Source organism: Nansenia antarctica, assembly GCF_963989245.1.
Source record: "Nansenia antarctica genome assembly, chromosome: 6".
Taxonomy (NCBI): Eukaryota; Metazoa; Chordata; class Actinopteri; order Argentiniformes; family Microstomatidae; genus Nansenia; species Nansenia antarctica.
The window spans coordinates 29,586,619-29,602,996 of NC_137676.1; the positions used below are offsets into that span (position 1 = coordinate 29,586,619).

General features: G+C 43.0%; 1 protein-coding gene across 1 annotated transcript in view; it reads left to right on the forward strand.

Moving 5' to 3' along the window:
• The window catches only part of suv39h1a (SUV39H1 histone lysine methyltransferase a), a gene marked incomplete at both ends in the record, with an annotated part of 47,300 nt that extends 43,278 nt beyond the window's left edge, over positions 1-4,022 (forward strand). Inside the window, 3 exons of the mRNA XM_080533164.1 lie at positions 2,158-2,304; positions 3,395-3,524; positions 3,889-4,022. Coding sequence (XP_080389290.1) covers positions 2,158-2,304; positions 3,395-3,524; positions 3,889-4,022 — 411 coding nt within the window. The remainder of the gene's footprint in view (positions 1-2,157; positions 2,305-3,394; positions 3,525-3,888) is intronic.
• Between the last annotated feature and the right edge of the window lie 12,356 nt (positions 4,023-16,378).

Genomic DNA, 16,378 nt, shown 5'->3' on the forward strand with positions numbered 1-16,378 from the left:
GGCCGCCTCCGTCATAGCCGCCTCCAGCTCTCGACAAAACTCTGATGGTCGTATTTTCTACAAGCGTTGTCATTTCTAACTGCAATTGCGGCATTGCGACGACGTGGTGGCGGGGGCGCTGTTTCACAAATAAGTTAGCTTTCGTGTTTGCTAGCGAAACAGCTGATAGTTGATGTTGACTGCTCAAGGAGAATACATATTTGATAGTACAGAATGCCTGAGAGCCTTATATTGCATTATATTACATTATATTTTGAATGGTCATCTGGTGCCTGAATATTGTTTTTTCCTTTACATATATAATGACATTTCCACCATAAATTGATGGAGAAAGGGCACAAATTGGTGCATATCAATTCACCAGAATGCAAGAAATTAAGTGTTTGATGTTTAAGGACCCCCAGACAGCCCCGCTTCATTGGTCCCCCCCGATGTCAAACACCACTGGTACCACCTCCGCCTCATTTTGAGCCAGGAAAAACCCTGAGTAGTGACTGGAAGCCTTATGGGACGTGGTGCCAAGAAGGAGAATATAAGTGATAGTGGCTTAATAAGTAATCATTTTGTTCTTTTAAAGACATGTATATATTTTATTCTGTATTGTTATAGTGATAGTGGCTTAATAAGTGATGCAATCAGTTTGGCCCTTTAAAGACATCTAAATATATTATTTTATTTTGTATTGAGTATAAAACAGTATTATGAATGAATGGTCTTTATTGTCATTAATACAGTACAGGTACCATACAACGAAATTTAGGAGGGGGGGGGCTCCCCTGGTGCTTGGAAAAATACTAAAAACACGAGGGCCAAGGGTAAAATAAAAAAGGGAAAAGAGCTGGTTTACATAAATAAAGGCTATGTACACTATCTACTATACTATACAATAAAACACTGTGCTGTACTCTATGCTATGCTATAAATATCCTAACTTTTCCTATATCTGAACCTTATGTACACAAGGGTTGTCATATTGCACATAGTATTGTTGCACATTCATTTAAAGTATTAATGCATTTTAACATTGAGACATATATTTTGTATTGACTATCAAATAGTATTAATGCATTTAAACATTGAGACAAGAAGCTGTCTTCTGTACCCGCTCTCCCAATATCTCAAACTGTGACCCCCCTCCCCAAGAAAAAGTTTCAGGCACAGGATTTTTCCCCACTTTAAGCCCTGAAAATAAATAGCGGTTAAACCATTAAAGCCGAGCGGCGATGTTTTATATAGCAGGTGATCAAATACCAAGATATCCTGAAAATGGTTGAGCCGACAATCGTAAATGTTGTATGTGTTCAATATTTACGACCAAAAATCCTTATGTGTGTGGGCAACTCCCGACTAGGGTTGCAAGATGGGCTCGTGTTTTTTTGGTGGAATTAGCGGTTTTAGACTGTGGTTAGGGTGGAAAATGTCAATCCCATCTGGCAACCCTGTTCGCGAGTCCGATTGTGACGTTGATGGAATGTAGCCAATCAAGAAGCGAGCTGACTTCTTCTTTTCGGATGGGAATATCGGCGCACACCACACACAATACGATCAAGGCTGTTCAATCCAAGATTTTTTATCTTCATGTGTGGGGTATCTGTTAAGATTTTGAAAATCCTTGTACCGTATTTTCCGGACTTTCCTTGCCAGTTCATATCTATTCATTGACAGTGTGGTCATCAGATCTTTGAACCAGCCCTATATACCCGGTACGCAGCCCTAGTGGTAATGTGAAAGAAAGAAATGTAGGTCACCGTCCAGGGTTCGACATAAACGGTTGCCCGATTGCCCGGGGCAAGTAAAACATTTGCCGGGTTTGTTTGCGCGACAGCGTTGACGCTGCTGGATCCTGGATATGTGTGTCCGTGTGCAGGAAGAACAACGGACAGCGCAGGTGCCAGACCAGACTAGATGATCGTGGAGTGAAGATATTATTCAAGCGTACGCGCCTGTCCACCTGTCTGTCGATCGGCGCGTGCGCTTTAATAATATCTTCACTCCACGATCGCGCAAACAAACTCGGCAAATGTTTTACTTGCCCCAGGGAATCGGGCAACCGTTAATGTCGAACCCTGCCGTCTTAATATGAGTTGTTAATGTAGTTGACTGGAGTATTTGTATGATGAGTTGCCAAAGTTGTATGTGCATGTCTCTCCCTGCTAGATCATCACATCGGACGAGGCAGAGAGGAGAGGTCACCTGTATGACAGACAGGGCGCCACCTACCTATTCGACCTGGACTACGTGGAAGACGTTTACACGGTGGACGCTGCTCACCAAGGCAACGTCTCTCACTTTGTCAATCACAGTGTGAGTTTACCTCAACAAGCATGAAAAACACCGAGTGAGCACATGTCTGTTCTCCCTGCGCGACCACACAAGAGCATACCGCTAGAATGCAACGGAATTCAAAACACCACAGATTATTCTATGCGACTGCCAACAGAACACAGAAGTGCACATTCAAGTTATTTTCCTACTCACGCCCAGGTCCAGAAAAACGACTTGTTTGTTAACTTATTAGAGTACTAGAATTGGTAACAACAAACTAGTGGCAATTTCTCTCACCAAAAATGCAGGAGCATCGAAATGCAGGCAGAAATGCTGCAGAAATCCACATAAGCGACATTGTAGGCTACGAAATAATTGAAGCATTGCACTTTGGAAAGAACACGTATATCAAAGAACGACTCAGAAGATGAACTGTCAATCAAAAATGCATCATCACAGCCTTACCAGCAGCATGCATTTCAATGAGACGAGAAATAAATCAAACGTGTGACGACTTTTCTTATGAAAAAACAATGATTTTAGATACCCACGGATGTTTGGAAATTAATATTAGAATGATAACATGGCCCCTTTAAAGCGATAATTTATTAGTCCTTTGCAGACCGAAGATGTTGTCTGTTGACCAGTAGTGATACCATCTGTGAAGTGGCTGTTATGAAGCCCTGTTGTTATGCTAGCATAGCTTCGGCTAGAAGTTTAACATATATTGTCAATCTAGCACAACGGTATAGTCTACATCACACACTAACATCGACTCATTATCATTACATAGAAAATTGCGACAGTGTTATCCATTCCAAAGAAGTGTATACCTTTTTCGCTAATTTCAGCTACATTTTTTATGCACTGAAATTTCCCAAGCCTACCTGTATTCTTTTCAAGGTCCTGCAAGGTGTGTACCTACAGCAAAACAAAAACAGAATAAAAGTAGTTGTTTTTATTAATTAGCTTTCCCAAAGTATTCCGCTATAATGAAATGGGTAAAAACATGGATTTTATGATGATTTGAAAATGCAGGTTCCTGATAGCTAGCACAACCTCTTGGTTGTTCTGAAAGCCATAAGTCTTTGCTGTAGATGTGACCTTAAAATGTAACATTTTTTTGCAGTGCAACCCCAATCTGCAAGTGTTCAACGTGTTTATAGACAACCTAGACGAGAGGCTCCCAAGAATAGCTTTATTTTCAACACGCTCCATCAGCGCAGGTGAAGAGCTCACTTTCGACTACAAGATGCAAAGTAAGTGTGTTACCTTTGACTTGCTAGCATTCTCCTACTGTCTAGCATTTCCCCCACATGACAGTTGAATCTGTCAACAAGCTTATGTTGGATACATCCTCCTTGCCTAAATTGCCCACAAAACATGTCCCACATAAGGCTCTTGATTATTAGCTTAGAAGATTTCAATGACTATGAATTGGTCTGTGCTTATTTCTACAATCATTTGATAAAGCAGAGTGAGTAAGCATTGGACATTTCAACACAGGACCCGGTTTAGCTTCATGCATCACATATGGCTAGTTCAACAGTTAGAAAATATGTTGCATGTGCACATAAGCTTCTCTGTTGTCATTTTGGCTTAGTTTGGCTCATGTCTTTGCAGTTGATCCAGTTGATGCGGAGAGCACAAAAATGGACTCAAACTTCAGTTTAGCGGGACTTCCAAGCTCTCCCAAAAAGAGGATTCGCGTGGAGTGCAAATGCGGGTCAGACACCTGTCGAAAGTACCTGTTCTGAATTGGTTTGTGAAAAGGACATTGGAAGGGGGAGAGGGAGAAAGAAGAGGGAGGGAGAGAGAGAGAGAGAATGATTGTACAGAGGGGACGTACATGGGTGGGTTTCAGGCCGAGGTAAAATACTGTAAAGTATTTGAGGTTTGCTTGATTTAGATTTGAATTTGCTTTTTTGGGACTTAATGTTTTTGTTCCTTTGTTCAAGGGAAACTATATCAAGTATACAGTCATGTGAAAAAGATAGGATACCCCATGAAAATCTTTGTTTTTTTCAACATATTTTAACTTTTTTTTTCCTTTCATTTTAATAATATTGAGAGATGGAGATAGTATGACTAAACAAATACAATTTAAAAATCTTTTTAAATGGTGTGTAAAATGTAATTAATAGAAATGCAATTTTCTTGTGAGGAAAAAGTTAGGACACCCCAACATATTACTAGTTAAAATGCCTAGCTCTCTGAGGCCTTCATAAAGAAAGTTGTAGTTGCGTATGAGTCTGGGAAGGGATTTTAAAAGATCTCCATCTTTTAAAAATCAGCAATCTGCAATGGATTCAGTGAGTAATCCCCACTACTACTTAGTTGTCATAGTTAACCAGTTAGTAATGGGGATTACTCACCGAACCCATTGCATTGCTATATTTTGGCTTGACTAGCGAGCATGTCATTTACATTTTTCAGAATAAAAGTCTGAACATTTGGTCTGTCACATATTCCAGCATCTGCAGGGCAGTGCTTCCCTTTACCTGGAGACTTGTTCAGTGTGTTTAGGTGACTTGTCACGTCCACCATGAAGTGCAACTTCAAAAAGGCGCCAGACGTAGGCTATGATGCACATTTTAGTTGACGAAATATTAAAACATTTTTGAATTAGGTGTATAGCCTACACATTTTTACAATTGGAGAATGTAAGAATCACTTACAACAATCATAAATTAAAATGTAAAATGCACTCAATGTGCGAGCTAGCATCTTCCTGTCTGCTCTGCCGGCTAAAGTCCACTGCTGCTTGATAGACCGGTTTGTGCCGCAAAGTTTTTAGCTGCTTCAGGCAGCTAGCTACACTTACAGGCAGTGTGGAGAACACTCGTGATGAGCAACCAGCTGTTTTCAAACTAATTAAGGTGGTACGGTTAGCTAGCAAGGCCAGGCTAGCTATGGGCAGGGGTAGGCTCAGACTACCGAAACGTGCGTCTTGCCCGGTCCAAAGACAACAGAATTGTTGATATTCCGGGGGGCGGAATATCCCCCCCCCCCCAACAAAACATTTCTGTCACCTTTTTGGGCCATCACCAGTTTGCACCCCTGGTAACAGAAGACGTGTTTGGCGCAAGCCAAAGACAGCATTTGAGCACAACTGTGAAGCACGGGGGTGGAAATGTCATGGTTTGGGACTGTTTTTGCTGCAGCAGGGCCTAACCAGCTCCCCATCATTGAATCCACTATGAATTATTTATTGTATCAGAGGGTGCTTGTGGAAAATGTGAGACCATCTGTCCAACATGTTTGGCTGAGGCGGATGTGGACCATACAACATGACAATGACCCAAAACATTCCATTAAATCCACCAAGGAATGGCTGAAAAGAACGAAATTGAGAATTCAAAGCCCGGATCACAGCACCGTTGAGATGCTGTGGGGTGATTTGAAACGGGCTGTGCATACAAGACAAACTCAAACATCTGAAATAATTCTGCATGGAGGAGTGAGAAAAACCTTCTCCCAGTCAATGTCATAGACTCGTAGACAGTTATTGGAAGCATCTAATTGAGTCTAATTTCAGCCAAAGAGGGCAATATCAGCTATTAGGGCATAGGGTGTCCTAACTTTTTCATCAGTAGGAACTGGCATCTTTGTAATTTTTACTTTTTAAATAAGTGATAACAATGAACTTTTTGCTTTGTTATCACCTTTATCTATAAATATTGTTTGAAAGATCAAATATTGATAGGTCCATATTTCTTTAAAAATTATTTAATATTTCATGGGGTGTCCTATTTTTTTTACCTGACTAGCTAAGGTCTGCTTTTTTTAATTTAATTTTGTATACCTTTTTTATTACAGTTTAGAGCTGTATTCATGCCATGGGTTGCCATATGCTTTACGCATATGAGAATTGATAGATGAACCTCATAGTTTTAACGTTTATTGAAAACATATTTTTAATTGCCCTACTGGACCGTCTAACACTTTTAGAGCTTGAACAAGTGTGAATTGTGTGTTTTAAAAGTGTCTACACTTCCAAACTCTTGCCTGAATCTTAACTTGATCTGTATGCTTAACCTTTGTGTGAATCATGCATTGATGTCAATGGGAGATTTGTGTGTGAGTTACGCCCACAGAACTCAAGGGTTCCCTCATTTCAGGTTCCAATTCTCAATGTCTGTATTGTTTGTTTGTTTGTTTTTCTTCCTCAGTTGCATTGAACATCTCAAGCTATCAATTATTTGGAACCTAGTGACTCCAAACAGTGACTCCTAGTGAATCCAAATGTTCTCCCCAGAAATTGTTCCATTGAGCTTCAGGCTCCATCATTGTGTCATATCAAATGCCATGATGTGTACTGTGTATACTTGCATTGAAAGCATTCAGTAGCTTTCACCTCTACTTGCAAGTGTTATGAAATAATTTGTATGATGCATATGATGTATGAATATGTGAACTCTTAATTGATACTTTGGATTGATTAGAATCAGACAACTTGTATTCTCCGTCCTTGGAAAGTTAACTACCCATATGAGGGCCAAAATCAAATTATACCCAAATTATAATGAATTCTTTTTTTTTATTATTCTTTCTTATTTAGAGTACTGTTTTATTTTTGTATTCATGTTCAGTTTTTTTTATCAATGTAACTATTATCATTTTAGGTTTTCCAATGAGCAAAATTAGTGTAAATAAAAGTTCATTATCAGATATAAATATTTTTATGGTCAATTTTTTTATTACTGTGATGCATCACTACCAAATAAGTGTGTTTATTGCTTCCTCGTAAAGATAATAGTATATCTATATCTATATAAGACTATATGTGACGCGATGTGGTGGAATGATCATGGAGGGGGCAAAGTCATTTTTCTGTTTTTTACATATGCTTAAACTACAGATTGTAAGCTTTCAAATGATGTGTCATACATAGAAATTGGGGGAAAATGTAAGATGACATGAGTATTTGAAACTTGTTAACCCTGAAAACTAAATCCTGAGAAAACGGCCTTCAAAGATGTTGGACTTTTTCACACCTTCACACAGGCAGGTAATGGGCGGTAACAATAGCTGGTTAATCCCACCCCCAACCACTCCCCCTCTAGATTGACAGCTATCAGCTGTCAATACCTGTCATTGTTAGTCACTGGGTTATACAGCTATAACATTATTACCTAGCAAGGTATTACCTAAGCTAATTACCCAGCTTATTATTATTATTTATGGTTGTTGTAACTGTTATTGTTACTGTCTTTTAATGATACAAAAAAGTCTTCAATCAGAATCAGAATTTATTTTACAGTACACAAGAATAGGTAGGATAAAGATATCACTGTAAATATTGTGTCATACACAGAATATGGGCACACAGTGCCAAACACTTCACACCAATATTGCACGTCACGTCAGGTTGACCAAAGCACATCTAATAAAAATATAAATATATGGGCACACAGTGCCAAACACTTCACACTAATATTGCACGTCACGTCAGGTCGACCAAAGCACATCTAATAAAAATATAAATATATAAATAACCACGGCAAATGTAAAAGTGCACCAAATCACAGCACTGCAATCAGAATGAACCATGTAAAAAGAGTAAGAGTAAAAAAGTGGCACGTTATTACAGTGATAAATTGCTCCTATCCGAGGCACAGAGTTACAGCTCAAATCTAGACTTTATAAAATAACATCAGGCATGACTAATATTAAGGAGGAAAAAGCAGAACAATAGTGCGGCAAGCTGTGCAAAGTACAATCAGTGTGCAATTCCTGCATTCCTCCTGTGTGTTTCTCCTGCAGCTACAAACGGACAGCCTTTTTCTGAGGTGCCTTTTTCAGAGGTGCTGTGGAGTCTGGTGGGCAGGGGCATGTAGTGTCTTTCGCCTCATCAGTACAGAATTCTCTGATCTTGTCAAAAAGGTACTTCTGTCTGGCCACGTCAAGTCCGGGTGGGGCTTGCACAGGAAGATCACCTCTGGGGGGCTTGACATCAGTGTGTTTCAGTAGCTGAAACTCGACTGGTTCTGCCCCGTGGTATTCCCTGGCCATAACCACGCCAGGTCTCCGAGCATCAAAGCTGCAACAGAATGAAGACAATGCATTAAATGATTGCCCACAGTAAATGAAATGATATGACCGCCATACTATGTTCATAAAATGAAATAGGTAAATACATGACAATGAATTACCTGAAGTGCTGGTAACTCTTAATCTGTGGGAGCGTTCGGAAGTAACCACCCAGATGCTTTTGCCAGTCGTAGGTTTGAACCAGCACGGTGCCATTCTCCAGGCCTACAAGCTGGGGGATGTTGACGTGTTTCACTGGAGAGCTGGCCCTCGCGACTCTAGCAATGTCATCCAAAGTGTCCACTCTGGTCTTCCTGAAGCACTGCTTGACAAGGCCAAAGCACCAGTCGGGGCCAAACTTGGTGTGGCCTGCAATCAGGAAGTGGAGGCCCAGTGTCTTGTGAAGGCCATGCATGGTCCGCCAGGCACAGTACCACAGCATGAAGTTGTTCTTGTTTTGGCCACTGCAGTTGTCACAGTTCAGGTCCACGTATGTTTCTCCAACTCCATACTTCTCGAAGAAGTGATGCAGGTAATTGATGACTGCGTTGCTGCCCTTACTCCCTTCATCGATGAGGTAGTTCACCTGCTTAGGCATCCCTTCGCAGGAGACACCAAAGAGGCCGCACTTGCTTGGAGTCAGAAAGTACATGGGCCCTGGTTGATGAGGGTCAGTGGGGTAGTGGACCTAAGAAAGAGAGGCAAAAGAGGAAGAGAAGAAATAGATTAGATGCAGTGAAAAGTAACATCACAGAGGTGTGTGTGGGTAAATGAAATTCAATCAACCAAATCAACAGTGTCATAGGATGAACTTATTCTCACCTGTTGTGCAAAATCAAAACTGTAGTGCATTGTGATTTCCTTGCTTGCTGGTGTGGAGGGGCCAAGAGAGAGCTGCAAGTCCTCACAGACCTTCGCACATGCAGCATTCATTTTCTGGTAGCAAGAACGCTCCTTTGCAACACGGTCTAGATGCTGCTCCTGCTTCTTCAGCTTGGCTGATTTCACCACATCCGGAAGATTGGCACTTCGGAACACTTGGTAGTTGTTCCTCTGGCACTCCCAGCACAGATCTGTCCGGGGTTTGGTGCTGGTTATGTCAGGGAGCAATTCCTTCCACAGCTTTCGGAAGGCTTGCGCACTAACAACACGTTGCTCTGCAAAAGAAGATTTTATGAGTATGAGATTGGATTGCTCAGTCAATGCTACGTGTTGTTTCATGTTCAATGCAATGGCAAAATGTGATGATGTAACAATCATGCTATTATCACATGAATTCAATTCCCATGTGCTTAACATAATCTATTCTATAGTCTCAATGAATGTGCCTTTTTTTAAACAAACCCCCCATTGCATTGGCAATAGCAACTTCAGGCTCATGAATCTGAATTAGTTAATTGCACATTAGCATGGTGTTAGAGCAAATTATCAATAAAGGCAGCCTGTTTCGTTTCAAGATGTATAAGAAAAAGATATTTAATATTTTTCTCTATAGAAGGAGAAAGTTTACAGGTTTATCAGACGCATCTGATCAGTCAAAGTTTCTCAGAAAAGTCAAGATCATTCATTACATCTCAGTATTTATGCTCTCAGTTCCTGTCATAAACAAGTCCGCCCTTAGGTGAGGTCTAAACCAATCATTTACAAGGGGTGTGGATCTGTACATTGAGGAAGATGATGGGGATGAAGGTTAGGGGGGAATCTGACCCTCCCTTCCTTACAGTATAACAAAAGTGAGGAGTGGTGACCGTAGAGTGAACAATGCCGGGCAATCACTCTGGTGTGACTCAGCATTGTTCTGAGTTCCTAGGGTCAAAGACAGACAAAAGGGTAATTGCATATATTCAAATGTATGGCACAGGAGGAGAAAACAGGTTTCATTGTGTGCTTACAACAGGAAATCAGTTTCTATAGCTTGCTCTAGACATTCAATTTACTGTTGTGAAGTTTGAATCTTAAATGTAGAAAAATGTCTTATTGCATATAATAATTTTCTCTCACAATGGCTACTGACTACAGTACATAGATACAGTACATAGATGCTTTGGGAATAATTTATATGCAAATTCATACTAAAGAGTGGTAACAATACCTACTGTTGGTTCTCTGCCATATTAGTAGAGGCTGTTAACAACTTTTGACTTCAGTTCGTGCAACAAATGTCCCCTTTGGCATGCAAGTACCTTAGGGTGATAGAACAACTTTTATCCAAAGACACATGTGAGATCTGCTTTTTTTTCTAAATGGCCACCAACAATACATCAGAGCCCATTGGCAATTACCACACCCCATATATTTGCTACTGTTATAGCTATAATTACAAATTTGGTGTCAAACTGTACATTCGTGGGGTCAGGGAATCCAATTAAATAGGTTTCAAGGATGAAAACCCAATAGTTTTCTTCTTAGCATTACAATCTGGGGTAAAATATGCAAATTCCATAAAAAATTAAGTGTCATCAAGGTGATTTTCCAAATCTTTTATTTTAAATTGTTTTAGGAGGTCCAGTTACTTGCATAATGTTACATGTGTCCTTTAGTAGCATTATATTTAGACCAATCAGGTGCAACCTAAGCAAACCATGAAAGGATGTACGGTGCAAACACATCTGTAAAGTAGTGTCCAAAGGTCACGGCACTTCCAGGACGAAGCATTTGGACAAGCACAGCACCATCCAGCACAGCTGCAGTTGTCACTGGTCTGTGGTTTTGGAGATCTCTGGGAACAATGCAATCTATAATCTCTTGGCTCCATAATGCATTTTTCCTGTCAGAGTGAGTAAAGGTGGATGAGTGAGTGAAGGTGGATGATTGTGTGAAGGTGGATGCAGAGAACTTTCATGTGAGAATACTGCCTCATTGGTTTTGTGACCATAATGAACAGCCAACAAAAGTTGGGTCACTTTTGCTTGTTGGTCCTTCACAATAGCCACTTCTGATTTGTTGTGTGGTTGGTAAAGTGGAGCCATGAACAACTTCAGCTTGGTGTGGTATGGGAGCAGTGAATGCCTCTTCTTGGGACCTGACCCGCTTATCCACAAACACTGTATCGCTTCATTCCGATGTCCTTCACCTCCCTTACATTGTCGACCACATAGTCGAATAGTACCTTGTACTGCAAATCAAGACTACCTGTAACATCTGTTTACATTGCGCCTAACGCGGTTGGTAGCTTAGCATTGGCGCGGCTACATGACGTCATCAGTGGTGGACAGAGCGCAGACCCACAGGCAGTTCATATAATCGCCGGAGACTTTAATCATGCTGACCTGAAGGTAGTACTACCGAAGTTCTATCAGCATGTTAAATGTGCAACAAGAGGAGAAAACACACTGGATAAGGTATACACCAACATCAAGCGTGCTTACAAGGCTAGACCGCTAGCTCATCTAGGCATGTCTGACCATGTGTCAATCCTCCTGATCCCAGCCTACACTCCCATGAGGAAAAGTGCTCCCATCACCACTAAGACTGTCAGAACCTGGCCAGCAGGGTCCGCTCTACTGCAGATCTGCCTGAATGACACCTCATGGCAGGAATATGAGCATGAGGACCTGGAACAGTTCACGTCGTCGGTTCTGAACCACATAGTGAACTGCACCAACTCAGTCACCGTGGACAAACGGGTCCGGGTCTACCCCAACACGAAGCCGTGGATGACTGGGAAGGTCCAAAAACTGATCAATGAGAGGGACAACGCCTTCGCAGGGAAGGGCACACTGCTGTACAGCACCACCAGGGCTAACCTAAAGCGCGGCATCCGGGAGGCCAAGGCAGACCACAGAGAGAAGATTGAGGAATGCTTCCTGAGCAACGACTACAGGCGGGTGTGGCAGGGGGTTCAGCACATGACAAACTTCAGAGCCAACAGGCTCACAGCCGCAGAGGACGACCCCCTGCTGGCGGAAAAGCTGAACTCCTTCTACGCCCGGTTCGACGAGGGGCGAATGGAGGTAACCACAACACAAACACCACTCTCTCCAGCTCTCAGCAGCCTCACCCTCACAGAGCATGAAGTGAGACGCGTGCTGAAGGCGGTGGACCCCAGGAAAGCCTCAGGGCCGGATGGCGTCCTGGGACGGGTGCTGAGGGACTGCGCCGACCAGCTGACCGGGGTTTTCACCAACATCTTCAACCAGTCCCTGTCCCAGGCCACCATCCCACCCTGCCTGAAAACCTCAACTATCATCCCAGTCCCGAAGAAAAGCACGGTGAGCTGCCTAAACGACTACCGCCCGGTGGCACTCACACCAATCATCATGAAGTGCTTCGAGAAACTAGTCCGGGCCCACATAGTCACACGCCTCCCGCCCAACCTGGATCCATACCAGTTTGCCTACAGAGCCCACAGGTCCACAGAGGTCGCCATCGCGACGACTCTCCACTCCACTCTATCCCACCTGGAGAGGGGAAACAGCTACGCGAGACTGCTCTTTGTGGACTTCAGCTCTGCCTTCAACACCATCCTTCCAGACAGGCTAGTGACCAAACTACTAGACCTGGGACTATCACACTCTATATGTGCATGGATCAAGGACTTCCTGTCCGACCGCCCCCAGAGGGTGTGGGTGGGCTCCCACACCTCCACAGCCCTCAGACTCAGCACTGGGTCCCCCCAGGGCTGCGTGCTAAGCCCCATCCTCTACAACCTCTACACCTACGACTTCACCCCCGTCCACCCCAGCAACTCCATCGTAAAGTTTGCAGACGACACCACCATGGTGGGCTGCATCTCGGGGGGGGACGAGGCGGCGTACAGGGATGAGGTAGAGCAGCTGAGCAAGCTGTGCAAGGTTAACAACCTGCTGCTGAACCAGTCAAAGACCCAGGAAATCATCGTGGACTTCAGGAGGAAAAAATCTGAGGTCCAGCCCCTGCTCATCGACGGAGGGAGCGTGGAGAGAGTCTCAACCCTCCGATTCCTGGGGGTGCACATACAGGATGACCTGTCCTGGAAGAACAACACAGCAGCCATCATCAAGAAGGCACAACAGCGGCTCTTCTTCCTGAGAGTCCTCAGGAAAGACCACATCAGACAGGAGATGCTGGTGGCCTTCTACCGCTGCGCAGTGGAGAGCATCCTCACCTACTGCATCTGCAACTGGTTCTCCAGCTGCACAGCCGCAGAGAGGAATGCGCTACAGAGAGTCGTGAGAACGGCCCAGAAGATCACCGGCGCCCCCCTCCCCTCTCTGGAAGAGCTGTACAACACACGCTGCCTCAGGAAGGCCTCCAAGATCTCCAGAGACCCATCCCACCCTGGGTACGAACACTTTGCTCGGCTGCCCTCGAACAAGCGGTACAGGACCATGTTCGCAAGGACAAACAGACTGAAGCTCAGCTTCTACCCCAGGGCCATCCAGGCCCTGAACACAGCAAAGACCTAGGTTCTGGGCCCTGGACAGTCTGGACGGATTGATGGCAGCTGCTGGATTGAAAATCAGGTGTAGTGCTGAGGCACAAATGTGTACATTTCAAGCCTGCAAACTGCGACACTTTAAATGAATGTGCAATAACACTATGTGCAATATGACAACCCTAGGGTACATAAGGTTGCAGAGAATAGGAAATGTTAGAATAGGTATAGCATAGCATAGAGTACAGCACAGTGTTTTATTTGTACAGTATAGTATAGTGGATAGTGTACATAGCCTTTATTTATGTAAACCAGCTCCTTTCCCTTCTTTTTTTTCTTTTTCTAGCACCAGGGGAGCCCCCCCTCCCAAATTTCGTTGTTTGGTACCTGTACTATAGCAATGACAATAAAGACCATTCATTCATTCATACCTGCCAATTTGAAATAAATCAGAAAATGACCTTGTAGACAGCTTGAAATGTTGGATACTGTTCATGGTGCCTCTGTTCTTCTGACTTCTTTGTACCCTCAAATTCCTGGACTAGGCGTGCCAGCTCAAGGCGAACAATCTGCTCTCGGCGAACTGTGTCTAGGTCATCCAGGTTCTCTATGACGCCACCATGACTCTTGAGCCAATCAATGAGTTGCTCATGCATCTGGTCATGAGGGATCATGGATAATGCTCACCTTGACTTCTGGTCATGAGGGATCATGGATAATGCTCACCTTGACTTCTGCCCTATGAAGTGACCACTTTGGAACTCCACAAACAGAGCAGGATGTCGCTCTTCTAGTGTTGCCATATCGTGGAGATGGATGGGCAGGTTCCGGGCATAGTGGGTATGATCCAGTGCAAATACCCATGGCATCAGCGAATCAAGTGTCTCCATGTAGAGGGAGAAGTTTGCTGAGCGACAGGACGTGACAAACTGACACAAACTTACTTAAAAAATATATGTGTATATATGAAACACTAGGAAAATGTGGAAGAGCTGTACTCTTGACTAAAGAATATAATAATTGGTTAAAGGAGTGAATGTGACTTGAACATGTCTTACCTGAAGAATGAGAAGATCCAGCTCCATGGACTTGAACCAGTAATCTGCTTGGGGCTGTGAGGCACACTGCATCTTGAGCCATTCATCAAAGGGCAGAGGGATGAGGCCCCTTAGCTCTTCATTGTCATTTGTTGCCTTCTCCACATATTGATCATATGCCTGCTTCATGAACACATAGAGAGCAGCTACAGACACCTGATGAATGTACCAGGCTCTGCAGATGTGGTGAACACCAATGAAGGACTGAGCTTTGCCACTAGTTGAGATACCACTGTTGGTAAGCACTGTGGTCCATCCACTGCCTTCCAGCCAGTCTCCAGACACACTCCACAGTAGGGGTGGGCATCAATGATCGACGATCGATAATTGATCGATAAGGATATTGGTCGATCACAAAATATTTTGCTCGATAATCATTAATAAATTGGTGTAATTTATAATTAATAATAATAATAATGGAAATTAGTTTGTCCACGTTATGTGTGAGAAATGAACTTTGCATTTGCCTTCGCATTGAATTTCGCAACGCAGTACGGCATGATGCAACAAGTTCCCGTACGTTAGTGTAACCTCCAGTAATTCCAGGTTCCCCTCAACAAAGAGGCACTGAGAGCGTCTTATAAAAAAGTTCAAGTTTATTACACAGTTGTAAAAAAAGGTTAGCAGAGCTGAACTGCGACCCAACTTACTGGTGGAAATTGAACAAAAGAAGGTTTCCTAGGTTGGCCAAATTAGCGCGGACCTACCTCTGCATCCCCGCAACCTCGGTGCCCTCGGAGCGAGTGTTTTCTGCGGCTGGCCTAACTGTCACCAGATTGCGTTCGTCTTTCACCCCTGAACATGTTAACATGATCATCTTTCTGAACAAGAACCAGTAGGCCTGCCGCCTACAGTCTCTCGCTGGATTTTAAATTTAAGTTAAGCTGGACGCTCTTAAGGACACTAACGTTTTCAGTCATCCTCCTATTTGTGAGTAACTGTTTTTTTACTGCTCCTATGGTGAGTTACTTATTTTACTATATTTTTATTTATAAGGTAAAATGTGTTTTTAAGTTAAACAATTTAGGCTACTCACTGCCTTGTTTAAGAGGATTGTTATCTGACTGTAGTGTCTAGTTTGAATGTGAATGAATGAATGTGTGCAATAGCAACTCAGCGTGTGGGCAGCCTACTTGGCTAACCTTATGGCTCGCAGATATTTTTTTCTTTCGAAATGCTTTGTGAAATGGAATGCCTGGATGGAATACAAAATAATGTTTTTTCCCCAAGGAAAACATGCTTGTTATTTCTGCCCTATTATTATTATTTTTTTTTGAAAAAAAAGCTTAACAATTAATCGATAATTGATCGTTAATTCTTGTGATTATCGGGGGGGAAAATGTGATCGTTTGCCCAGCCCTACTCCACAGCATCTTCTCTGTATGCATTGGCCCCAATGTTACCAGGAAAGAATCCTCACCAAGCTCTGTCTGGGGGAACTTCCACTGAAGTTTATTGGCCAGGGTGAACAGTGGTTGATCAGCTACCATGACTGGTGTCTGACCTAGATTTAGATAATTCAAGGTTCTCTTTCCCTAGAAGGTTTCTGACTCTCTCCAGCCACTGGTATCCTTCAAGGATGTTGATGAGAGGACGGGAGGCTGGATGAGGATGGCTGTTGGTATTT